General features: G+C 44.1%; 1 protein-coding gene across 1 annotated transcript in view; it reads right to left on the bottom strand.

Annotated features, from left to right (window-relative positions):
• Positions 1-5,429: 5,429 nt before the first annotated feature.
• The window catches only part of LOC132782178 (monocyte to macrophage differentiation factor 2), a 53,000-nt gene continuing 32,639 nt past the window's right edge, over positions 5,430-25,790 (bottom strand). The window contains exons 4-7 of the mRNA XM_060786904.2: positions 23,037-23,111; positions 18,408-18,509; positions 14,954-15,023; positions 5,430-10,334 (exon numbers count right to left, since the gene is read on the bottom strand). Coding sequence (XP_060642887.1) covers positions 10,131-10,334; positions 14,954-15,023; positions 18,408-18,509; positions 23,037-23,111 — 451 coding nt within the window. The 3' untranslated portion in view covers positions 5,430-10,130. The remainder of the gene's footprint in view (positions 10,335-14,953; positions 15,024-18,407; positions 18,510-23,036; positions 23,112-25,790) is intronic.

Here is a 25,790-nt window from a genome sequence, read left to right as displayed (position 1 = left end):
CCTTTCTGCCATGCAAGAGAAGCACAATCAAAGCACCCCTTACAGATGGCCATCCAGTCATAATTAATAATAATAATAATGGTAATAATAATAATAATAATAATAATAATAATAGAGTTGGAAGAGACCACATGAGTCATCCAGTCCAACCACCCGCCATGCAGGCAAAGCACAATCAAAGCATCCAGTCATCATCATAATAGTAATAGTAATAGTGATAGTGATAGTGATAGTGATAGTGATAGTGATAGTGATAATAATAATAATAATAATTAGAAGAGACCACATGGGCCATCTAGTCCAACCACCCCCAACAGATGGCCATCCAGTCATAATTAATAATAATAATAATAATAATAATAATAATAATAGAGTTGGAAGAGACCACATGGCCCATCTAGTCCAATCCCCCTCCATGCAGGAGAAGCACAATCAAAGCATCCCTGAGAGACAGCCATCCAGCCTCTGCTCAATAATAATAAAGGTTTAAAAAAAAGGTTTTCCCCTGACATTAAGTCCAGTCGTGTCCAACTCTGGGGGTTGGTGCTTATCTCCATTTCTAAACTGAAGAGCCAGCGTTGTCCGTAGACACCTCCAAGGTCATGTGGCCGGCATGACTGCATGGAGCGCTGTTACCTTCCCGCTGGAGTGATACCTATTGATCTACTCACATTTGCATGTTTTCGAACTGCTAGGTTGGCAGAAGCTGGGGCTGACAGCTTCCTATTAATTATTTAATTATTATTAATAATAATTAAAAAATTAAATTAATTATTAATTAATTTAAATTATTAGGTATTAGTTAATAATTTAGTTAGTTAGATTGTGTGTTTGTTTGTTTGTTTTATTTACTACACTTATTTACCACCCCTCTCAGCCCGAAGGCGACTCAGGGTGCTGGTCTGCCCTCCTGGACCAGCCCAGGCCAGAGCTCCCTGTCGGCCGTGGCCACCCGCAGCTCCTTCAAGATCAATCCAGTCACTTCAAGGATCCCATCCATGTGCCTTGCCCTTGGTCGGCCCCTCTTCCTTTTTCCTTCCATTTCCCCCAGCATCAGCCTCAAGCACAACCTCCAGATGCAGGAAATGGGAAAAGCTTTTACCTCTGTTTATGTTTTGCCTGTCCTTGGTAATTGTTTAATCAGCATTGAATGTTTGCCGTATATGTGTTCTGTAATCCTCTCCGAGTCCCCTCGTGGAGATAGAGCGGAAAATAAATAAAGTATATTATGTATGGAAGGGTCTTAGTGTCTGATCTATTATGGTCCTTTTGTATCCCGATGCTGTCCCCTGAGGTCTTAGAAACCCATCCTATTTTGGTATCATTTGCAAATTGTCTGAGTATCATAGAATCTTAGAGTTGGTAGAGACCTCGTGGGCCATCCAGTCCAACCCCATTCTGCCAAAGAAGCAGGAAAATCACATTCAAAGCACCCCCGACAGATGGCCATCCAGCCTCTGCTCAAAAGCCTTCAAAGAAGGAGCCTCCACCACACTCCGGGGCAGAGAGTTCCACTGCTGAACGGCTCTCTCACACAGTCAGGAAGTTCTTCCTAATGTTCAGGTGGAATCTCCTTTCTTGTAGTTTGAAGCCATTGTTCCATTGCATCCTAGCCTCCAGGGCAGCAGAAAACAAGCCTCCTCCCTCCTCCCTATGACTTCCCTCACATATTAATACGTGGCCATCATGTCTCCTCTGCGCCTTCTCTTCTGCAGGCTAAACATGCCCAGTTCTTTAAGCCGCTCCTCATAGGGATTGTTCCCCAGACCCTTGTACTCCAGAGTATGTCTTTTTTTCCATCATGTAAACATATTTATACATGGCCCTCATCATGTCTCCTCTCAGCCTTCTCTTCTGCAGGCTAAACATGCCCAGCTCTTTAAGCCGCTCCTCATAGGGATTGTTCCCCAGACCCTTGTACTCCAGAGTATGCCTTTTTTCCATCATGTAAACATATTTATACATGGCCCTCATCATGTCTCCTCTCAGCCTTTTCTTCTTTAGGCTAAACATGCCCAGTTCTTTAAGCCAATCCTCATAGGCATTGTTCTCCAGATCCTTGTACTCCAGAGTATGCTTTTTTCCCATCATGTAAACATATTTATACACGGCCCTCATCATGTCTCCTATCAGCCTTCTCTTCTTCAGGCTAAACATGCCCAGCTCTTTAAGCCGCTCCTCATAGGGATTGTTCCCCAGACCCTTGTACTCCAGAGTATGCCTTCTTTTCCATCATGTAAATTGTAAAATAAATTTGTTAAATAATAATAGTAATAATAATGTAAAATAATGAATATTTTTCTGTTCCTGGTTTGAAAGTGTTATTTCCTATTTAATTGTGTAGTTCTTTCTTTGAAAGTCATTGTTCTGCTCCAGAAACTTCGTTTTTGTGATTGCCGCAAACTACGTTGAATTTTTGTAATAGAACCAATTAGGAAATGATACGTATAACCCAGGAACAAAAAATGTGTTACATTGTGTAATAATTAACAATAAATAAATACTAACTAATTTATCATCATCATCTGTTGTAGTAGAGCCTGTAAGTAACGTTGCAAGCAGTAGTATGGGCGTCAGAAGGGGAAAAAGGGGTTACTCATGAGCAGGAATCAGATGAGGAACAACAAAGGAAAAGGATCCGGAATATACTTATGACACCTACCGATGAGGACTCATTCGAAGGGTTTTCTGGCAACTAAGGGTCAATGAGTGAAGGAGAGGAAGGAGAGCAAGAATCAAACGAGGAGCAACAGAGGAAAAAGATCCGAGATATACTTACTGCTCCCACAGATGACGAATCATTTATGGGTTTCTCTGGGGGTGATGGGTCAGGGAGAGCTGAAGATGGGGATGACACGTTGGACTGGACTAAGGTGAAAGAGGTACGAGCTGTATGTGCGGAGCCGACGTCTAGTGATACATTTGTGGGGTTTTCTGGTAATCAGGATTGGCAATCAGGGAATACATCTGAGTCTTGGGGAGACCTAAGTCTTGACAGAAGATGGAGAAGTTGGAGGGATGGAAGTAGGAGTTCACATGTGGAATCCAGAACAGCTGTAAGTGTTAACAATAGGGCAGAGGCCAGCTCATCTTCTGATGATGATATGTAAGATAAAAGTAGGCTCTGAAATGGGGAATCTTTGCAGAAGGCAAGGTGTTGGTTACGTTCGTGCTTTGAGTACTTGTTGCTGCCTGTTTCATGTTGGCCTGTCTCAGGGGAATGTACTTGCTCCATCAGTGTTTAATATGTACACACTGCCAGAAGGGAAAGAGAGTTTCATCTATGATGACGATCATGCTATCACCGCTTTGTCGATGTTTTTGTAATAGAACCAACTAGGAAATGACATGTGTAACCCAGGAACAAAAATGTGTTACATAGTGTAATAATTAACAATAAATAAATACTAATGAATTTATCATCATCGTCGTCATTTCGGCCTGCCTCACGAAAATGTGCTTGCTCCATCAGTGTTTAATATTTACACAAATGATCAGTCACTGCCAGAAGGGACAGAGAGTTTCATCTATGCTGACGATCGTGCCATCACCGCTTTGTCTATATTTTTGTAATAAAACCAATTAGGAAATGATGTGTATAACCCAGGAACAAAAAAATGTCACATAGTGTAATGATTAACAATAATAAAAACTAAGTTATCATCATAATCATCATCATTAAGACCTGCCTCAGAGGAATGTGCTTGCTCCATCAATGCTTAATATTTGCACAAATGATCAGTCACTGCCAGAAGGGATAGAGAGTTTAATCTATGCTGATGATCATGCCATCACCACCCAAGAAGGAAGCTTTGAAATGGTGGAACAGAACCTCTCCAAAGCTTTAGGTGTTCTTACTGCCTATTATAAGGAAAACCAGCAACACCTCAGCAAGCAAGAGTCCAAAAGTGGCAGGTCAAAACCTGGAACCTCAATCAGTGGCTGATGCTAGATGAGAAACTTCCTCCTGGGCTTGCTCCATCAATGTTTAATATTTGCACAAATGATCAGTCACTGCCAGAAGGGATAGAGAGTTTAATCTATGCTGATGATCATACCATCACCACCCAAGAAGGAAGCTTTGAAATGGTGGAACAGAACCTCTCCAAAGCTTTAGGTGTTCTTACTGCCTATTATAAGGAAAACCAGCAACACCTCAGCAAGCAAGAGTCCAAAAGTAGCAGGTCAAAACCTGGAACCTCAGTAGGCTTATACTCGAGTATATACAGTAATTCATCATTATCATCATCATCATCATCATCATCATCATCATGGCCTGCCTCAGGGGAATGTGCTAGCTCCATCAGTGTTTAATATTTGCTCCTGGGCTTGCTCCATCAGTGTTTAAAATGTACACAAATGATTAGTCACTGCCAGAAGGGATAGAGTTTCATCTATGCTGATGATCATGCCATCACCACCAAAGAAGGAAGCTTTGAAATGGTGGAACAGAACCTCTCCAAAGCTTTAGGTGTTCTTACTGCCTGTTATAAGGAAAACCAGCAACACCTCAGCAAGCAAGAGTCCAAAAGTGGCAGGTCAAAACCTGGAACCTCAATCAGTGGCTGATGCTAGATGAGAAACTTCCTCCTGGGCTTGCTCCATCAGTGTTTAATATGTACACAAATGATTAGTCACTGCCAGAAGGGACAGAGAGTTTCATCTATGCTGATGATCATGCCATCACCACCCAAGAAGGAAGCTTTGAAATGGTGGAACAGAACCTCTCCAAAGCTTTAGGTGTTCTTACTGCCTATTATAAGGAAAACCAGCAACACCTCAGCAAGCAAGAGTCCAAAAGTGGCAGGTCAAAACCTGGAACCTCAATCAGTGGCTGATGCTAGATGAGAAACTTCCTCCTGGGCTTGCTCCATCAGTGTTTAAAATGTACACAAATGATTAGTCACTGCCAGAAGGGATAGAGTTTCATCTATGCTGATGATCATGCCATCACCACCAAAGAAGGAAGCTTTGAAATGGTGGAACAGAACCTCTCCAAAGCTTTAGGTGTTCTTACTGCCTATTATAAGGAAAACCAGCAACACCTCAGCAAGCAAGAGTCCAAAAGTGGCAGGTCAAAACCTGGAACCTCAATCAGTGGCTGATGCTAGATGAGAAACTTCCTCCTGGGCTTGCTCCATCAGTGTTTAATACGTACACAAATGATTAGTCACTGCCAGAAGGGATAGAGAGTTTCATCTATGCTGATGATCATGCCATCACCACCCAAGTAGGGAGCTTTGAAATGGTGGAACAGAAGCTCTCCAAAGCTTTAGGTGCTCTTAATGCCTATTACAAGGAAAACCAGTAACACCTCAGTAAGCAAGAGTCCAAAAGTGGCAGGACAAAAAGGAGCCACGAAGACACAATCATAGAAAGAAGGCATTGTTTTATTATTATTTCGATCTTATCCCACAAAAAATAACCAATACTCACTAACATTATTTTTTATTAGTATTACAATCCGTATTAAATTAACACTGTGTTAAATACAAAATACGTCCTTATTGAAACGAGAGACGAGTAGTTTAAAATACAGGTTCCTTCGCTTTTTTTATTTTCTTCCCGCAATGTTTTGAAAAATGGCTCAGAAAGCGTCGCTGCAGACATTCCTTCTAAAGTTACAAATTCTTCTCAAGTTACAAAGGTTAGTAGAAAAAGAACGGGGCGATCGGAATAATCCAGTCTCCGATCCCGAGTGTAGGATTGAAAGAGTTTACAAAGAATACGAAGAGCACAAAAAGAGCCCCCAAAGTCAAGATACTGTAGAATTGATCCCAACTGAATTGCCATGGCTCAGTGCTATGGAATCCTCGGAGTTGTAGTTTTACAAGGTCACGAGCCCTGTGCCTCACCAAACTACGAATCCCAGGAGAACCACAGCAGTTTCTTTGTCAGACACGAATAGGTGAAAATATTGGTATAGGAACGATATTGTATCTAGGTATTAGTTATGAAAAGTTTGTGCATTTGCCATCATGATTATTATCATTAGTATTACTACTAATAATAACAGTAGAGGTCTACTGTTGTTGCTACTACTATTAGACTACTACTACTAGTAGTAATTACTAGCAGTACTAATTATCACCAGTACTGCTTGTAGTTATTATTTACTAGTAGTATGACTATTGCAACCAATAGTAGCTTAATGATTGTAGTATTCCATATTTACTCCTAGTAGTAGTTTAATAGTAGTATCTAGGTATTAGTTATGAAAAGTTTAGACATTTGCTATCATGATTATTATCATTAGCATTACTGCTAATAATAACAGTAGATGTCTACTGTTGCTACTACTATTAGACTATTACTAGTAGTAATTACTAGTAGTACTGATTATCACTAGTACTGCTAGTAGTTATTGTTTACTAGTAGTATGACTATTGCAACCCATAGTAGTTTACTACTTGTAATATTCTACATTTATTCATAGTAGTAGTCTTGTAGTAGTAGCCATGTTGCATGGCAAGCAATAAGCATCTAATGGGGATTAATTCGACCGGGTTTTTTTTAGGAAGGGGCAACAACCCTGGATTTCCGATCAAAATAAATATAGGCATATGGCATTGTAAGACCGGAAGTAAAAGCAAGACTCTATTGTTGCTACTACTATTAGACTACAAGTAGTAGGAATTAGTTATCACTGGTACTGCTAGTAGTTATTGTTTACTAGTAGTATGACTATTGCAACTCATAGTAGTTTAGTACTTGTAATATTCTACATTTTCTCATAGTAGTAGTCTTGTAGTAGTAGCCATGTTGCATGGCAAGCAATAAGCATCTAATGGGGATTAATTGGACCAGTTTTTTGAGGAAGGGGCAACAACCCTGGATTTCCGATCAAAATACATATAGGCAGATGGCATTTTAAGACCAGAAGTAAAAGCAGTAATCTCTTTTTGCTGCTACTATTAGACTAGTACTAGTAGTAATTATTCATAGTACTAATTATCACTGGTACTGCTAGTAGTTATTATTTACTAGTAGTATGACTATTGCAACCAATAGTAGTTTGCTACTTGTAGTACTCTATATTTACTCCTAGTAGTAATCTTGTAGTAGTAGCCATGTTGCATGGCCAGCAATATCAACTAAAGGGCATTAATTGGACCATGGATTTCTGATCAAAATGCATATAGGCAGAGGGCATTTTAAGACCGGAAGTAAAAGCAAGAATCAAATAAACATCTACAAATACCGTACATAGCATATATTAAAAAGTCAGACCGCTCTTCCCAATGACCCTATATTGATTGATTGATTGATTTGCAATTCTAGCAGGGACAGAGCACCCAAGAGTAAAGAAATGATGCCGGAAAGAGAGGCGGAGTGTCTCAAGGAATAATACAGAGTAGTTCACCTGTTGAAGATTGGCAGAAAGGTTTTCCAGTGTCGAAAGACTGGTTTGATTCAAGTTTCCATAATGTGTAAGGCATGGCAACGCGGGGACTTTTGATCTATCCATGTATGGATCGCTTTTGAAGTCATATCTCAAAAAGAGAATTTTATAACACAACCATCTCTATATAAAAGGCCATGTATGCATGATGTATGTAGTATGTTGGTTGGTTTGTACCACCAAGGCTCCTCTGTGGATGGATAGATGTGGACCAAACTCGGCACAAAGACCCATCATTGCCCAACTTAAAAGAATGGAAGGGTTCATGGCTGGGTGAAGTGGCCCTCTATCATGTGACTGGAAAACAAAGGAGATGAAACAGATTGCTGTTGCTAGGTGACATATGTATGTGTAGAGAGGAAGGAAAAAGAAAGGATGGATGGAAAGAAGGAAGGACGGAAGGAAGGAGAGAAAGGAAAATGAGAGCAGGGAGGAAGAGAAAGGAAAGATTTGAGGATAAGGGAGGAAGGAAAGAAAAAGAAAAGGTAAGAAAGAAGAGAAAGTGGAAGGGGGAAGAGAGAAAAAGAAGGGAAGAGGAAGGAAGGAAGGGGAAGGGAAGGGGAAAGGAGGGCAGAGGAGAAAGAAAAGTGAGAGAAGGGGGAAGAGAAAGGAAAGATTTGAGGGTAAGGGAGGAAGGAAAGAAAAAGAAAAGGTAAGAAAGAAGAGAAAGTGGAAGGGGGAAGAGAGAAAAAGAAGGGAAGAGGAAGGAAGGAAGGGGAAGGGAAGGGGAAAGGAGGGCAGAGGAGAAAGAAAAGTGAGAGAAGGGGGAAGAGAAAGGAAAGATTTGAGGGTAAGGGAGGAGGGAAAGAAAAAGAAAGGTAAGAAAGAAGAGAAAGAGGAAGGGGGAAGAGAAAAAGAAGGGAAGAGGAAGGAAGAGGAAAGGAAGGGAAGGGGAAAGGAGGGCAGGGGAGAAAGAAAAGTGAGAGAAGGGGAAAGAGAGAGGAAAGATTTGAGGGTAAGGAAGGAAGGAAAGAAAAAGAAAGGGAAGGAAGGAAGAAGAGAGAGAAGAAGGGGAATAGAGAAAAAGAAGTGAAGAGAAAGGAAAGAAAGAAAGAAAGAAAGAAAGAGGAGAGGAAATGAAAGGAAAAGAAAAGAAAGGGGAAGGGAGGACAGGGGAGAAAGAAAAATGAGAGAAGGGAAGAAGAGAAAGGAAAGAAGAGATGAGGGTAAGAGAGGAAGGAAAGAAATAGAAAGATAAGAAAGAAGAGAAAGAGGAAGGGGAAGAGAGAAAAAGAAGGGAAGAGAAAGAAAGACAGGAAGGAAAGTGAAGGAAAGCAAAGGAAAGGAAAGGAAAGGAGAAGGGAGAAAAAATGAGAGAATGGAGGAAGAGAAATGAAAGATATGAGGGTAGGAAAGGAAGGAAAGAAAGAAAAAGGGAAGAAAGGGGAAAAAGAAGAGACAGAGGAAGGGGAAAGAGAAAAGGAAGGGAAGAGAAAGGAAAGGAAAGGAAAGGGGAAGGGAGGGCAGGGGAGAAAGAAAAGTGAGAGAAGAGAAAGGAAAGATTTGAGGGTAAGGGGGAAGAGGGAAAAGGAAGGGAAGAGAAAGGAAGAGAAAGGAAAAGAAAGGAAAAGAAGGAAGTGGAGAGGAAATGAAAGGAAAGGAAAAGAAAGGGGAAAGAAGGGCAGGGGAGAAAGAAAAATGAGAGAAGGGAGGAAAAGAAAGGGAAGATATGAGGATAAGGAGGAAAGTAAAGAAAAAGAAGAGGAAGAAAGGGATGAAAGAAGAGGCAGAGGAAGTGAGGAAGAGAGAAAAAGGAGGGAGGAGAAAGAAAAGAAAAGAAAAGAAAAGAAAAGAAAAGAAAAGAAAGAAAGGGAGATAAGAAAAAGTGAGAAGGCATATAAGGGAAATGGGAGACACTGTGAGGCAAGCCTTGTCAGAGCTGGAGAAGGGAGAAAGCAGGCAGACAGCGCTCGTGTCCTTCTCAAATTTCAGTCGTACATGGTAGAGATTTGGAACTGGAGAAGGACACTGATAAATGATATGGAGGGGAACAAGAGATTGTGTTTTGCAGTGAATGGATAGAGCAGGCATGGGCTAACTTGGACCCTCCCTCCAGGTGTTTTGGACTTCAACTCCCACCATTCCTAACAGCCTCAGGCTTAAGCGGCTGAGAGGGAAAAGGAAGAGGCCTGAGGCTGTTAGGAATGGTGGGAGTTGAAGTCCAAAGCATCTGGAAGGCCCAAGTTGGCCCATGCCTGGGGTCGAGGATGCCATAACTTTTGACACATTACTCAAGAGCGGACAATAATGGCTTGATTGAAAGTGCATCACAGTTACACGAACCACACTAAAGTGCACTGGAGTGCAAGATGTCACTCTTGCTTTACTCTCAGAGGTTTTCTTTTCTCTTCCCGGGAAGGAATGCTAGTCTAGGAATGGAAAGAGTGCATTTGGATGGCAAACTCTTGCCTACCCAGTATTTATTTGTGCCCGGGAAGAGGTTCGGAAGGGACCTTTCTGCCAGCAGAAAGGAAGGCAAGGAGCAACTCTCCTTCTACTTCTTCTCCCACCATCAGGAACAAGCAAATAGCTCCCAGGTTCCTTTGTGTATAAACCCACAGAAAACGAAAGTAAACCTCTAGGCATTTGGGGCCAGGATAGATTGGCAAAGGGATCAATACTAGCACCCCATCCATAGTCCGGTGGAGAAAGGAGCATCCGATAAGGATGGATGAGACGGATGTGGCGTCCAATCCTTCACCTCTGAGGGTCCTTAAAGCAGGTCTGTCTACCTGGAGGTTTTGGCCTCGATGGCATCTGGGCGATAGAGGTACCTCCAAATGGCGTAATAGTGTGTTCCGGCTCCAAGGGCCACAAAGAGGTGCCAAATGGCATGGGCAAAGGGGATGCGTCCGTCGCTCTTGAAGAAAACCGTGCCCAGGCAATAGAAAAAGCCGCCGGCCATGAGTTCGGAGAGACCGTCCGTGTTGGGCTGCGACAAGGAAAGAGAAACAACTAGCTAATTAATAGGCACCCATGAAGTCATTTCGTTTCCCATGAATTTTCTCCCCAAGTTTCCCATGTAATCGCTGTGACCAGCAATGCCTATTTTCTGCTCTAATCTGTAAACAATATCATTTTGTTTGTATCGGTTAAACTTTTGTGCCAACAGGTCGGAGGTTTGAATCCGGGGAGAGTGTGGATGAGCTTCCTCTGTCAGCTCCAGCTCCCCATGTGGGGACAAGAGAGAAGCCTCCCACAAGGATGGAAAAACACTGAAACATTTGTGCGTCCCCTGGGACACATCTTTGCAGACGGCCAATTCTCTCACACCAGAAGCGACTTGCAGTTTCTCAAGTCGCTCCTGATACGAAAAAAATACATTCCAGCATATACAGAGACACACATAGAATCATAGAATCAAAGAGTTGGAAGAGACCTCATGGGCCATCCAGTCCAACCCCATTCTGCCAAGAAGCAGGAATATTGCATTCAAATCACCCCTGACAGATGGCCATCCAGCCTCTGTTTAAAAGCTTCCAAAGAAGGAGCCTCCACCACACTCCGGGGCAGAGAGTTCCACTGCTGAACGGCTCTCACAGTCAGGAAGTTCTTCCTCATGTTCAGATAAAATCTCCTCTCTTGTAGTTTGAAGCCATTGTTCCGCGTCCTAGTCTCCAGGGAAGCAGAAAACAAGCTTGCTCCCTCCTCCCTGTGGCTTCCTCTCCCATATTTATACATGGCTATCATATCTCCTCTCAGCCTTCTCTTCTTCAGGCTAAACATGCCCAGCTCCTTAAGCCGCTCCTCATAGGGCTTGTTCTCCAGACCTTTGATCATTTCAGTCGCCCTCCTCTGGACACATTCCAGCTTGTCAATATCTCTCTTGAATTGTGGTGCCCAGAATTGGACACAATATTCCAGGTGTGGTCTAACCAAAGCGGAATAGAGCATGGGGAGCAGGACTTCCCTAGATCTAGACACTATGCTCCTCTTGATGCAAGCCAAAATCTCATTGGCTTTTTTTGCCGCCACATCACATTGTTGGCTCATGTTTAACTTGTTGTCCACAAGGACTCCAAGATCTTTTTCACACGTACTGCTCTCGAGCCAGGCATTGTCCCCCATTCTGTATCTTGCATTTGTCACTGTTGAACTTCATTTTGTTAATTTTGGCTCATCTCTAATCTGTCAAGATCGTTTTGAATCCTGCTCCTGTCCTCTGGAGTATTGGCTCTCCCTCCCAATTTGGTCCTGTCTGTAAACTTGATGATCCTGCCTTCTAGCCCTTCATCTAAGTTGTTAATAAAGATCCTGATCAGGACCGGGCCCAGGACGGAACCCTGCTTGTGGCACTCCGCTCGTCACTTCTTTCCAGGATGAAGAGGAAGCATTGGTGAGCACCCTCTGGGTTTGTCCACTTAACCAATTACAGATCCACCTCACCGTAGTTTTGCCTAGCCCACATTGGACTAGTTTCCTTGCCAGAAGGTCATGGGGGACCTTGTCAAAGAAGGCCTTCCTGAAAACCAGGTACGCTCCATCCACGGCATTCCCCGCATCTACCCAGCTTGTAACTCTATCGAAAAAAGAGATCAGATTAGTCTGGCATGACTTGTTTTTGATAAATCCATGTCGACTATTAGCGATGACCGCATTTGTTTCTAAGTGTTTGCAGACCGCTTCCTTAACAATCTTTTCCAGAATCTTGCCCGGTATCGACGTGAGGCTGACCGGACGGTAGTTGTTTGGGTCATCCTTTTTTCCCTTCTTGAAGATTGGGACCACATTGGCCCTCCTCCAATCTGCTGGAACTTCTCTCAAAGATGGTTGCCAATGGTTCCGAAATGACTTCCGCTAGTTCCTTCAATACTCTTGGGTGTAGTTGATCTGGCCCTGAAAGGGGACTTGAACTCATTTAGAGCGGCCAGGTATTCCTGGACGACTTGTATGGAACCACTGCTGTTTCTACTGTTTTTACTGTTTGTGAACCGCTGTGAGTCGCCTTCGGGCTTGAGATACAGCGGTATATAAGCAAAGTAAATAAATAAAGTAAATAAATTGTTTCCCAATTTGGAGTTGGATGTCCTCAAATCCCTCACCCACTCCATCTTGCTGAGGTTGAAGATGACTTTCTTTTTGTGAGAAGACCAAGGCAAAGAAGGCATTAAGTAGTTCTGCCTTTTCCCTATCCCCTGTCAGCATTGCCCCATCTTCTCCTCGAAGAGGCCCTATTGCCTCGGATAATATGGATAATACAGAGTCTCCAACTGTTACCCATCTGACACGGTGCTAGACACCTAGAATACTAGGTGGATTTTCACTTATCGCAGGTCGTCCTGGAACGGAACACCTGTGATAAGTGAGGGATCACTGTAGAGGCTTTCCCATCGTCATCTTGGAGGCTGTGCTTGGTTCTGGCCGCAGGGGGTGCTGTCACACCACGTTCCTTGCTGAAGAGCTTTGTTTGTAAACTTCGTCCTTGATCAAATCACTGGCATTTTTCCGACATTTCCTTATGGGTGCCTTAAATACCTCCTTGCTTTAATGCGGTCCATATTTATCTACTCACATTGCTGTTTTCAAGACTGCTAGGTAGGCAGAAGCTGGGCTAAAGGTCAGGAGCTCACCCTGACCCGGGCTTCGAACTGTCATTTTTTTGATTGGCAAGATTTAAAGCAGCTGGTGGTTAACCTGCTGTGCTAAAGCCTTGGATGGGAGACGGCTGATGAATACCAAGTGATCAAATGGACCAGTTCAGTATTTGTTCTGGATTACTTTATTTATTTATTTATTTATTTATTTATTTATTATTTAAACTTATATGCCACCACTCCCCTGAGGCTCGGAGCAGCTTACAAGAACAGGCTAAAATCTAACAAAGTTTAAAAGCAATTTAAAACAATTTAAAAACAACAGTATCAAACATTAAAAGCCTGTCGAAACAGGTACGTCTTACATGCCCTGCAGAAAGCTGATAAGTCCCACAAGGCACGAACCTCAAGTAGCAGAGCATTCCAGACTGAGGCGCCACTGCTGTGAAGGCTCTGCGTCTGGTTGCCGTTAGACGCAAGGTCTTGACACTGGGGACTTCCAATAGATCTTGGTCCTCAGAACGGAGGGATCTCTGGGGTTGGGAGGGGGTGAGGCGGTCCCTCAGGTACATTGACCCCAGACCATGCAAGGCCTTCAAGGTGAGTATCATCACTTTGAAAGTGATCCCTAAGCCGCTCCTCATAGGGCTTGTTCTCTAGACCCTTGATCATTTTAGTCGCCATCCTCTGGACACATTCCAGCTTGTCAATATCTCTCTTAAATTGTGGTGCCCAGAATTGGACACAATATTCCAGATGTGGTCTAACCAAAGCAGAATAGAGCATGGGGAGCATGACTTCCCTAGATCTAGACACTAGGCTCCTCTTGATGCAGGCCAAAATCCCATTGGCTTTTTTTTGCCACCACATCACATTGTTGGCTCATGTTCAACAAGTTAAACATGAGCCAACAATGTGATGTGGCGGCAAAAAAAGCCAATGGGATTTTGGCCTGCATCAAGAGGAGCATAGTGTCTAGATCTAAGGAAGTGATGCTACCCCTCTATTCTGCTTTGGTTAGACCACATCTGGAATATTGTGTCCAATTCTGGGCACCACAATTCAAGAGAGATATTGACAAGCTGGAATGTGTCCAGAGGAGGGCGACTCAAATGATCAAGGGTCTAGAGAACAAGCCCTATGAGGAGCGGCTTAGGGAACTGGGCATGTTTAGCCTGAAGAAGAGAAGGCTGAGAGGAGACATGATAGCCATGTATAAATACGTGAGAGGAAGCCACAGGGAGGAGGGAGCAAGCTTGTTTTCTGCTTCCTTGGAGACTAGGACGCAATGGAACAATGGCTTCAAACTACAAGAGAGGAGATTCCATCTGAACATTAGGAAGAACTTCCTGACTGTGAGAGCCGTTCAGCAGTGGAACTCTCTGCCCCGGAGTGTGGTGGAGGCTCCTTCATTGGAAGCTTTTAAGCAGAGGCTGGATGGCCATTTGTCAGGGGTGATTTGAATGCAATATTCCTGCTTCTTGGCAGAATGGGGTTGGACTGGATGGCCCAGGAGGTCTCTTCCAACTCTTTGATTCTATGATTCTATGATCCGGTGCTCAATGGGTAACCAATGCAGCTGCAGTAAGATTGGTGCTATGTGGAATCTCATCAGAATTCCCGCAAGAAGTTGAGCAGCTGCATTTTGTACCAACTTGAGCTTCCGGATCACCGACAGAGGAAGGCCAATGTAGAGGGCGTTACAGTAGTCCAGTCTTGAGATGACTGTGGCCTGGATCACCGTAGCCTGGTCATCCCTGGACAGGGAGGGGGCCAGCCGTCTAGCTTGCCGCAGGTGAAAGAAGGCGGTTCTGCTCACGGCGGAGACCTGGGCCTCCATTGTCAGCAGAGGGTCCAAAAGGACTCCCAGGCTCTTTACCAATGATGACGGGCGTAACGCCTTGCCATCCAGGGTGGGCAGATGGATGTCCCCACTGCCCGGTCCACCCAGCCATAGGATCTCCGTCTTTGCTGGATTCACCCTCAACCTGCTGGCACGCAGCCATCCAGTACTTACCATGGAAAGAATAACCACAGCAGGGAAGAAACCCATGATGACATAGCAGACCAGTTCGACCAGTTTGTATCTGGAGAAAGGAAAGAAAAAAGGCCTTTATTGAGAAGCAGTGAGGAGGCAACATGACTAGTACAGAGATGCATCTACATTGTAGAAATAATGTGTTTTACTCCACTGAGTTGCTGTGAGTTTTCCAGGCTGTATGGCCATGTTCACGAAGCATTTTCTGCTGACGTTGCTTCTGGAACATGGCCACACAGCCTGGAAAACTCACAACAGTTTGGATGAGGAGTTACAACAGGATGCAGCTGGGACAAGGGTGTTGGCTGAATCAAGTTCTGATGAGGAGTTGTAGATAAAATGGAAGTGATTGCAATTGTAACTTTGCAATCGGCAAGGTGTCTTGTAGGGCTCTTTCTGGATTGTTGTGTTACAGAAGACGGGTTTGGAAGAAGACTTTGGGACGTAAGTTATGCTCTGGGTTTAAGCAGCAAAGGGGGCTGGAACTGTGTGGGTTTCTGCTGGACTGCACTGTTTTGATATTTGCATTAGCTGCCGTTGCTTTGGCTCCTTGTGACTTCCATTGGATCGGGACTTGACCTTGCAGCTATTCGTTTCCCTTCGGACTGGACTGGACTGGACTTCAACTATCGGCGTTACTCTCTCTTCCATGTCTGCGGCTGTGTTTCTGGAGTTGGCGTTATCATCCTCACTGCATTCCTGCATTCCAGCCTTGGAGTTCAGCGTGGCATTTCCTACAGTGTTTGGGGCTCGGGTTACATTTTGCAACCCTTGAAAGGCTACTGCTCACTAGAGTGGCTGTGAACATCATTCTACAGTTTGTTTTGCTTCTGTGGTTTGACAGAGCAAATCAGAGCTGAATTGAGCATTTTATGTTTAACCCGGATTATATTTCTGGATATTCCGGTTGGGGTTTTTTGGGTTTTTTCCTTTTTGAACTGTTTTGAACACACTGAAGACTAAGTGTTTTTTGCCCTGTGGTTTTGTTTTGGGCTGTTTTGTGTTTGTTTGAGCAATAAACTATACTTCTTTAATTGGCTGGCGTCTGACCTTGACATATGTTGTGTGTCTGGGGAACTGAAAGTTTGCCGTGTGTATGTGCATTGTGATCCACCCTGATGAGAAGAGTGGAATATAAATTTTGTAAATAAATAAATAAATAAATAAATAAAATGAATAATAATAAATAAGGCTTGCTCAACCTGCTTCCTTATAAGGAGAACTCAAAAACAGCCAATTTGTGATAGATCTGAATCAATTCCACCTTATGACTTCGATTACATAAACGGAAGAGAGGAGCAGACCATTAAAATCAGAAGTGTTCTCCTTTTAGATTAGGGTCTCCAACCAATTAGAGGAAAATCTCATTAGTTATTCATTGCCTCTTTCACAGAGATCTGGCCATTGCCTTTAAATAGGGCGGCCCATTAGCAAGAAGCTGTCTTTTGGAACTTGCAGTTGACAACTGGGAAATAGAGGGAGAAAATGTGGAGACCGGGACAGGGTTTGTATTTCTAGGTGGGAAGATGACTGCAGATGCAGACTGTGGCCAGGAAATCAGGAGACGCTTCCTTCTTGGGAGGAGAGCAATGTCCAGTCTCGATAAAATAGTCAAGAGTAGAGACATCAGACTGGCAACCAAGATCCATTGCCTAGTCAAAGCCATGGTCTTCCCTGTAGTCACCTAAGGATGTGAGAGATGGACCTTCGGGAAGGCTGAGCGAAGGAAGAGAGATGCTTTTGAGCTGTGGTGCTGGAGGAAAGTGCTGAGAGTGCCTTGGACTGCGAGAAGATCCAACCAGTCCATCCTCCAGGAAATAAAGCCTGGCTGCTCATTGGAGGGAAGGAGACTAGAGACAAAGCGGAAGTCCTTTGGCCACATCATGAGGAGACAGCAAAGCCTAGAGAAGGGAATGATGCTGGGGAAAGTGGAAGGCAAAAGGAAGAGGGGCCGACCAAGGGCAAGATGGATGGATGGCATCCTTGAAGTGACTGGACTGACCTTGAAGGAGCTGGGGGTGGTGACGGCCGACAGGGAGCTCTGGCTTGGACTGGTCCATGAGGTCACAAAGAGTCGGAGACGACTGAACGAATGAACAACAACAATAATATTTAGCAGAAGAGAACCCAAGCAAATGGTCTATTTCTCATGTTTGCAGTGGGTGAAAACCAATTCAGGAGGTAAAGTGCTTTCAATATGTATTTTTCCCCCCTGTCAATCAAAAGCAGAAGCAGAGAAAACACAGAAATGCATTATGTTTGTGAAATATTTCACTCCACAAGGGGGAGGTATATACCAGGTTTGTGACAGCTGGATATCGTCAGGGGGAAAGTTAAATGATATTATCCTTCCGCATTGCACACTTGTCGCAGTTTAATACCTTGTCTCCACTACTATGGGGATCTAGGACTTGCAAGATGTTATACAGTGGCGTTCCATGAAGTGCAATAGAAAAACTACAAGTTCCAGGATTCCATATTATGGAATCACAGGAGTTACAGAGGGATGAAACTGTTATAACTATACAGTATAGATCAGGCCTGGGCAAACTTGGGCCCGCCAGGTATAGAATCATAGAATCATAGAATCAAAGAGTTGGAAGAGACCTCCTGGGCCATCCAGTCCAACCCCATTCTGCCAAGAAGCAGGAATATTGCATTCAAATCACCCCTGACAGATGGCCATCCAGCCTCTGCTTAAAAGCTTCCAAAGAAGGAGCCTCCACCACACTCCGGGGCAGAGAGTTCCACTGCTGAACGGCTCTCACAGTCAGGAAGTTCTTCCTCATGTTCAGTTGGAATCTCCTCTCTTGTAGTTTGAAGCCATTGTTCCATTGCGTCCTAGTCTCCATGGAAGCAGAAAACAAGCTTGCTCCCTCCTCCCTGTGGCTTCCTCTCACATATTTATACATGGCTATCATCATATCTCCTCTCAGCCTTCTCTTCTTCAGGCTAAACATGCCCAGTTCCCTGTGCCGCTCCTCATAGGGCTTGTTCGCCAGACCCTTGATCATTTTAGTCACCCTCCTTGTCAATATTTCTCTTGAATTGTGGTGGGACAAAGGACTCAAAGCAAAACAGCAGAGGGAAAACAATCAGGGACATCTAATCACCTCTCAACAAAAGATTGCTCCAGGCACTTCCAGGCTGTCAAATGCTAATCAAGGTGGTCAGTTGAAACATTCACACCTATCTCCAGCAGACAAGAGTCCTTTGTCCCACCCTGGTCTTTTCACAGATATATAAATCCATTTTCCTAGTTCCAACAGACCTCACAACCTCTGAGGATGCTTGCCATAGATGCAGGCGAAACGTCAGGAGAGAATGCCTCTAGAATATGGCCATATAGCCCGAAAAAACCTACAACAACTCAGTGATTCCGGCCATGAAAACCTTCGACAATACATTGTTCCCTCATCATTCCCAAGCTTACCGTTCATGGAAAAAGAAAACATAGACGGTGCCGACGGAGGCCATGATCCACACCAGCCAGCGCATGTGGGACGCCCACGGGCCCAACTCCCGCAGGTTTAGCCTGGGAGAACAACAGAGACCATTGAGTCGTGGAGAGAAACAGCAGCCGGAAAGGTGGCCTGGGAGTCGGAGGAGAAAGAAGAGACAAGACAAAGCAAAAGACAAACATTCCAGTGCTGACTCTGCAAGGTAAGGCAAGCCGAGGGGTGTTTCGGTGGGAGGACGGAAAATGGAGTTGTGTCCTATTGCGTTGTTATGGGGCAACGTGGCTTCCTGGAATGTCCAGGGTGGGAGAAAGAACCCGCGTCTGTTTGAAGCAAATGTAAACGTTGCAATTAGCAAGCTTGAATAGCATTGAGTAGCCTTGCAGCCGAAGAGTTAATTGTGAGGGTATCTGCATAGAGGTTAGCCTTGCTGTTGTTGCCTGAGGGCATCCTCTGTTTGGGACGTCAGGGGTGATTTGAATGCAATATTCCTGCTTCTTGGCAGAATGGGGTTGGACTGGATGGCCCATGAGGTCTCTTCCAACTCTTTGATTCTATGATTCTATGTGTTAACTGGCACTTGTGGTCCTCGTGGACAACAAGTTAAACATGAGCCAACAATGTGATGTGGCAGCAAAAAAAGCCAATGGGATTTTGGCCTGCATCAATAGGAGCATAGTGTCTAGATCTAAGGAAGTCATGCTCCCCATGCTCTATTCTGCCTTGGTTAGACCACATCTGGAATACTGTGTCCAATTCTGGGCACCACAATTCAAGAGAGATATTGACAAGCTGGAATGTGTCCAGAGGAGGGCGACTAAAATGATCAAGGGTCTGGAGAACAAGCCCTATGAGGAGCGGCTTAGGGAACTGGGCATGTTTAGCCTGAAGAAGAGAAGGCTGAGAGGAGATATGATAGCCATGTATAAATATGTGAGAGGAAGCCACAGGGAGGAGGAGGGAGCAAGCTTGTTTTCTGCTTCCTTGGAGACTAGGACGCAATGGAACAATGGCTTCAAACTACAAGAGAGGAAATTCCATCTGAACATGAGGAAGAACTTCCTGACTGTGAGAGCCGTTCAGCAGTGGAACTCTCTGCCCCGGAGTGTGGTGGAGACTCCTTCTTTGGAAGCTTTTAATCAGAGGCTGGATGGCCATCTGTCAGGGGTGCTTTGAATGCAATATTCCTGCTTCTTGGCAGAATGGGGTTGGACTGGATGGCCCAGGAGGTCTCTTCCAACTCTTTGATTCTATGATTCTATGATTCTATACCTGGCGGGCCCAAGTTTGCCCAGGCCTGATCTATACTGTATAGTTACAACAGTTTCATCCCTCTGTAACTGCCGTGATTCCGTACCATGGAATCCTGGAACTTGTAGTTATTCTATTGCACTTCATGGAATGCCACTGTATAACATCTTGGAACTGCAAGTCCTAGATCCCCTTAGGAGTGGAGCCAAGGTATTAAACTGCGACAAGTGTGCAATGCGGAAGGATAATGGGATTTTGGCCTGCATCAATAGGAGCATAGTGTCTAGGTCCAGGGAAGTCATGCTCCCCATGCTCTATTCTGCTTTGGTTAGACCACACCTGGAATATTGTGTCCAATTCTGGGCACCACAATTCAAGAGAGATATTGACAAGCTGGAATGTGTCCAGAGGAGGGCGACTAAAATGATCAAGGGTCTGGAGAACAAGCCCTATGAGGAGCGGCTTAAGGAGCTGGGCATGTTTAGCCTGAAGAAGAGAAGGCTGAGAGGAGATATGATAGCCATGTATAAATATGTGAGAGGAAGCTACAGGGAGGAGGGAGCAAGCTTGTTTTCTGCTTCCTTGGAGACTAGGACGAGGAGCAATGGCTTCAAACTACAAGAGAGGAGATTCCATCTGAACATGAGGAAGAACTTCCTGACTGTGAGAGCCGTTCAGCAGTGGAACTCTCTGCCCCGGAGTGTGGTGGAGGCTCCTTCTTTGGAAGCTTTTAAGCAGAGGCTGGATGGCCATTTGTCAGGGGTGATTTGAATGCAATATTCCTGCTTCTTGGCAGAATGGGGTTGGACTGGATGGCCCAGGAGGTCTCTTCCAACTCTTTGATTCTATGATTCTATGAGGGCATCCTCTGTTTGGGATGTGTTGACTGGCACTAGATTGTTTGCAATACTCACATTTACTTCAAACAGACGAGGGTTCTTTCTCCCACCCTGGACATTATTCCACAGATAGATAGATAGAAGAAATAGATATAAATGTATACACCCCACTTGCCTAATTTCCAACAGATCTCTGAACAAACCTCCGAGGAAGCCAGCCACAGATGCAGGCAAAATGTCAGGAGAGAATGCTACTGAAACATGGCCATAAAGCCCCCCAAAATTCACAGCAACCATGAAAGCCTTCGGCAACACAAATCATTATTTGGTTCAGTGGTAGCTCTTTCTCACATGTCAGTGGAGCAGTGGGCTTAATGAAGTCTTTAGTCTCCTCTGCCCAAGAGTGCTGGTGGTGCTTTGGCAAACTACAAGCCCCAGGACTCCATAGCATTGAGTCACGGCAGTTAAAGTGGTGTCAAACTGCATTAATTCTACAGTGTAGCTGCATCCTCAGTTGTTGGGTAAAGGAAGATGAGTGATTTATCATTATCAGTTGTCATCATCATCATCTTTATTTATATCCCGCTTTTCTCCCTATGGGAACTCAAGGTGGCTAACATCTATCCACAATAAACAGTATAAGAAGCTGGGTTGTTGTGAGTTTTCCATGCTGTCCGGCCATGTTCCAGAAGCATTCTCTCCTGACGTTTTGCACAGTCTATGTAAGGCATCCTCAGAGGTTGTGAGGTCTGTTGGAAACTAGGCAAGTGGAGTTTGTATACCTGTGGAATGATGTCCAGGGTGGAGGAAAGAACTCTTGTCTGCTTGAGGCAGGTGTGAATGTTGCCATTGGCCGCCTGGATTAGCATTGAATGGCCTTGCAGCTTCAAAGCCTGGTTGATTGCTGCCTGGGGGAATTCTTTGTTTATTTATTTAGGGAATTTGTATCCCATCCTATCTCAACCTCTGCAGAGGGACTCCGGACAGCTACTGACCATCACAACACAGTGCCAACAACAGAGTAAAACAAGCATAAATATACATATTATAATAAAACAATATAAAAACATTAAAACGATTTGCCGATTTATGTCGTCATCCTAAAGTCCATCATAGTCCATTAAAACCATATCTTTGCCAGCAAGTAAGTTTAATCTGCGAACGCTTGATCCCACAGCCAGGATTTCACTTTTTTCTGGAAGGTCAGGAGGGATGGAGCAGATCTGATCCCCTTTTGGAGGGAATTCCATAGCTGAGGGGCCACCACGGAGAAGGCCCTGTCTCTTGTCCGTGCCAAATGTGATTGTAATGGTGTTGGGACCAAGAGCAGGGCATCCCCAGATGATCTTAAGGTCCTAGGTGGTTCATAGAGGGAGATACGTTCGGACAGGTTGTTGGGAGGTGTTAGCTGGCCCTGATTGTTTCCTGTCTGGAATTCCCCTATTTACTGAGTGTTGTTCTTTATTTACTGGATTCCCCCAGGCAGGAAGCAGCCAGGCTTTGAAGTTTCAAGGCCATTCAATACTAATCAAGCTGGCCGATAGCAATATTCCAACTTGCCTCCAACAGACAAGAGTCCTTTCTCCCACCCTGGACATCATTCCACAGATATATACATAAACCTTCCTTGTCTAGGTTGTTGTAGGTTTTTTTCGGGCTATATGGCCATGTTCTAGAGGCATTCTGTCCTGACGTTTCGCCTGCATCTATGGCAAGCATCCTCAGAGATTGTGAGGTCTGATGGAACTAGGAAAATGGGTTTATATATCTGTGGAAAGACCAGGGTGGGACAAAGAACTCTTGTCTGCTGGAGCTAGGTGTGAATGTTTCAACTGACCACCTTGATTAGCATTTAATGGCCTGGCAGTGCCTGGGGCAATCCTTTGTTGAGAGGTGATTAGATGTCCCTGATTGTTTTCCCTCTGCTGTTTTGCTGTTTTAATTTTAGAGTTTTTTTTAATACTGGTAGCCAGATTTTGTTCATTTTCATGGTTTCCTCCTTTCTGTTGAAATTGTCCACATGCTTGTGTATTTCAATGGCTTCTCTGTGTAGTCTGACATGGTGGTTGTTAGAATGGTCTAGCATTTCTGTGTTCTCTTTGACAATACATCTTCCTTGCCTACTTTCCAAGAGACCTCACAACCTCAGAGGATGCCTGCCATAGATGTGGGTGAAACGTCAGGAGAGAATGCTTCTGGAACATGGCCAGAGAGCCCAGAAAACTCACAGCAACCCAGTGATTCCGGCCATGAAAGCCTTCGACAATACAGTTTAAGAAGCACAATACAAAAGTTAATAAACAATTAATTAATAACAATTTGGGGGTAAAAAAACAGAATTAAAATGCAGCAAATACATTAAAATGGCCTTCAAAACTCATCTCAATAGGCAACAGGTTGAACAGGAAGTAAAGAGAGCTCTGGGCTCAATGGGCCTTTGGTTCTCTCCCGTGAGGCTGATTTTTTGTGCGTTTCCTCAAAGCAACTGGTTGTGTCTGTATTGTGCAAACTCACCAAGGGGCATAGGACGCTGCTATGAAGAAGTAGATCACCATTCTGTCAAACATGTGCAGGCAATGCTCCACAGTTCTGGAGGAGGCGAGAGAGAGGAAGCAAACGCATTGGTGCATATAGAGAAAGACTGATTTGCCTATTGATTAGTCTTCTGGCCATATCAACAGTAAAAGACAAAAGGCAAGTATGTCAAGACGCAATAAATGCAAATCCCTATCCTAACACTCCTGTAATCATGAGCTAAAATACATTTAAGCAAATAGGACAGTTGGTTGTTCTAGCTAGAAGCAGTTGTAAATATTGAGATCTCGCCCCAGCACATAAACAACAATCAAACAAAATATGCATAATGTCCTCCATGGCTGGAGCACCTCAAATGCAGGTTCTTTCATGATAAGACATTTTTTTGAAATTATCCTGTTCTTACCATAAAGTAGTGGGGGTTGATTTTGTCATTTGGGAGTTGTAGTTGCTGGGATTTATAGTTCACTCGTCAAAGAGCACTCTGAACTCCACCAATGATGGTTCACCTACCATCAAAGAGCACTCTGAACTCCACCAATGATGGTTCACCTACCATCAAAGAGCACTCTGAACTCCACCAATGATGGTTCACCTACCATCAAAGAGCACTCTGAACTCCACCAATGATGGTTCACCTACCATCAAAGAGCAGTCTGAACTCCATCAATGATGGTTCAGCAACCATCAAAGAGCACTCTGAACTCCACCAATGATGGTTCACCTACCATCAAAGAGCGCTCCGAACTCCACCAATGATGGTTCACCTACCATCAAAGAGCACTCTGAACTCCACCAATGATGGTTCACCTACCATCAAAGAGCACTCTGAACTCCACCAATGATGGTTCACCTACCATCAAAGAGCACTCTGAACTCCACCAATGATGGTTCACCTACCATCAAAGAGCACTCTGAACTCCATCAATGATGGTTCACCTACCATCAAAGAGCACTCTGAACTCCACCAATGATGGTTCACCTACCATCAAAGAGCACTCTGAACTCCACCAATGATGGTTCACCTACCATCAAAGAGCACTCTGAACCCCACCAATGATGGAATTGAACCAAACTTGGCACACAGGACTCCCATGACCCACAGAAAACACTAGAAGGGTTTGGTGGGCATTGACCTTGAGTTTTGGAGTTGGAGTTCACCTACATCCAGAGAACACTGTGGACTCAAACAATGATGGATCTGGACCAAGATCTGACAGATGGCCTAATCTGTTTAATTTCAGATGTATTATTCTTGATGTAGCCATCACTGATAGGTCCAGCAACAGAGGAGACAACGATCTACTTCTTCCCATGCCAGCAATGTTGGTGTTGTAGTACAGACCGAGGCTAATGGGTTCACTGATGATTTAGAGGAAAATGTGGGATTTCCTGTGGGATTTCCTGGAGTATAAAGTGATGAAGATTCAAGTCACGGAAATGATGGCTCTCTCTGGGAGAAACCAGACTCAGAAAGTGCAGGGCTTCAAGGTCAGTCAAAGGAGCCAGAAACTGCAACATTAGATAAGGACTCAGCCGAAGAGCTAAGTAATATGGAAAGCTCCCAGGGAAAAACACCTGGAGCTATGCAGATCAACAAAAGTCTTTGTTTACAGATTAGAGCAGAAAATAGGCAGTGCTGGTCACAGCAATTACATGGGAAAGTTGGAGGGGGGGGGGACAATTCATGGGAAAAGAAATGACTTCATGGGTGCCTATTAATTAGCTAGTTGTTTACCTAAGGCAGGGGTCTTCAAACTAAGGCCTGGGGGCCGGATGCGGCCCTCCAAGGTCATTTACCCGACCCTCGCTCAGGGTCAACCTAAGTCTGAAATTATTTGAAAGCACACAACAACAACAATAATCCTATCTCATCAGCCAAAAGCAGGCCCACACTTCCCATTGAAATACCAATAAGTTTATATTTGTCAAAATTGTTATTCATTTTAATTGTTGTATTTTTAAGTGTTTTTTTTGCATTACAAATAAGATATGTACCGTGTGCATAGGAATTCGTTCATTTTTTTAATCAAATTATAATCCGGCCCTCCAACAGTTTAAGGGACTGTGACCTGGCCCTCTGTTTAAAAAGTTTGTGGACCCCTGACCTAAGGGTTAGTTCAGGCAACACAGCTGTCATGTATCATGTTCTGCAGTTGGTGGTAGTGGTAGGCCTAGCAGTTGGTGATGGAAGGGTTAATGTAAGTCTTAGTTCTAAGGGGTTGAGTAATCTGTAAGTAAGAGTTCATGGGTGAAATCAATTAATGGTGGATGTATGCAAGAAATAGGCTGCAGCTGAGTGTTTCTGGATATAATGAGCAAGCCTTGGGACTGAGCTTCGGGAGAAAAGTATTTGTTTTATTGTGGTGGTAGATGCTGCTGGTTTTCCCCCAGGCTTGTGGATTTTCGGTATTCTGATCTGTCTCTCGAACCCTTGAAACCCTGGAACCTTGAATCTTTGGACTGGCTTTTGACTACAGTATAGACTCTTGATCCCTGGACTTTGCTCATTGAACTCTTGGCATTTGACCACTGGACTGGACCTCTTGACTATGGTGTATCTTGAACCTGTAACAGCGTTTGCTGTCAGTTTTGTTTTATATTCTGTGGCTGAGTGCTATCTTTATGTTTTATATTTTGGACTATTAAAACAGCCAGAAAGTAAGTGCTGCTTTAATTAAATTGTTTAACACAAACTGGGAGTGTGTTTGGTTCATCTCTACCTGAATAAGG

Source organism: Anolis sagrei, chromosome Y (genome assembly GCF_037176765.1).
Source record: "Anolis sagrei isolate rAnoSag1 chromosome Y, rAnoSag1.mat, whole genome shotgun sequence".
Lineage (NCBI taxonomy): Eukaryota > Metazoa > Chordata > Lepidosauria > Squamata > Dactyloidae > Anolis > Anolis sagrei.
Note: the sequence above shows the minus strand (reverse complement) of the source record. Positions and strands in the feature narration are given on the sequence as shown.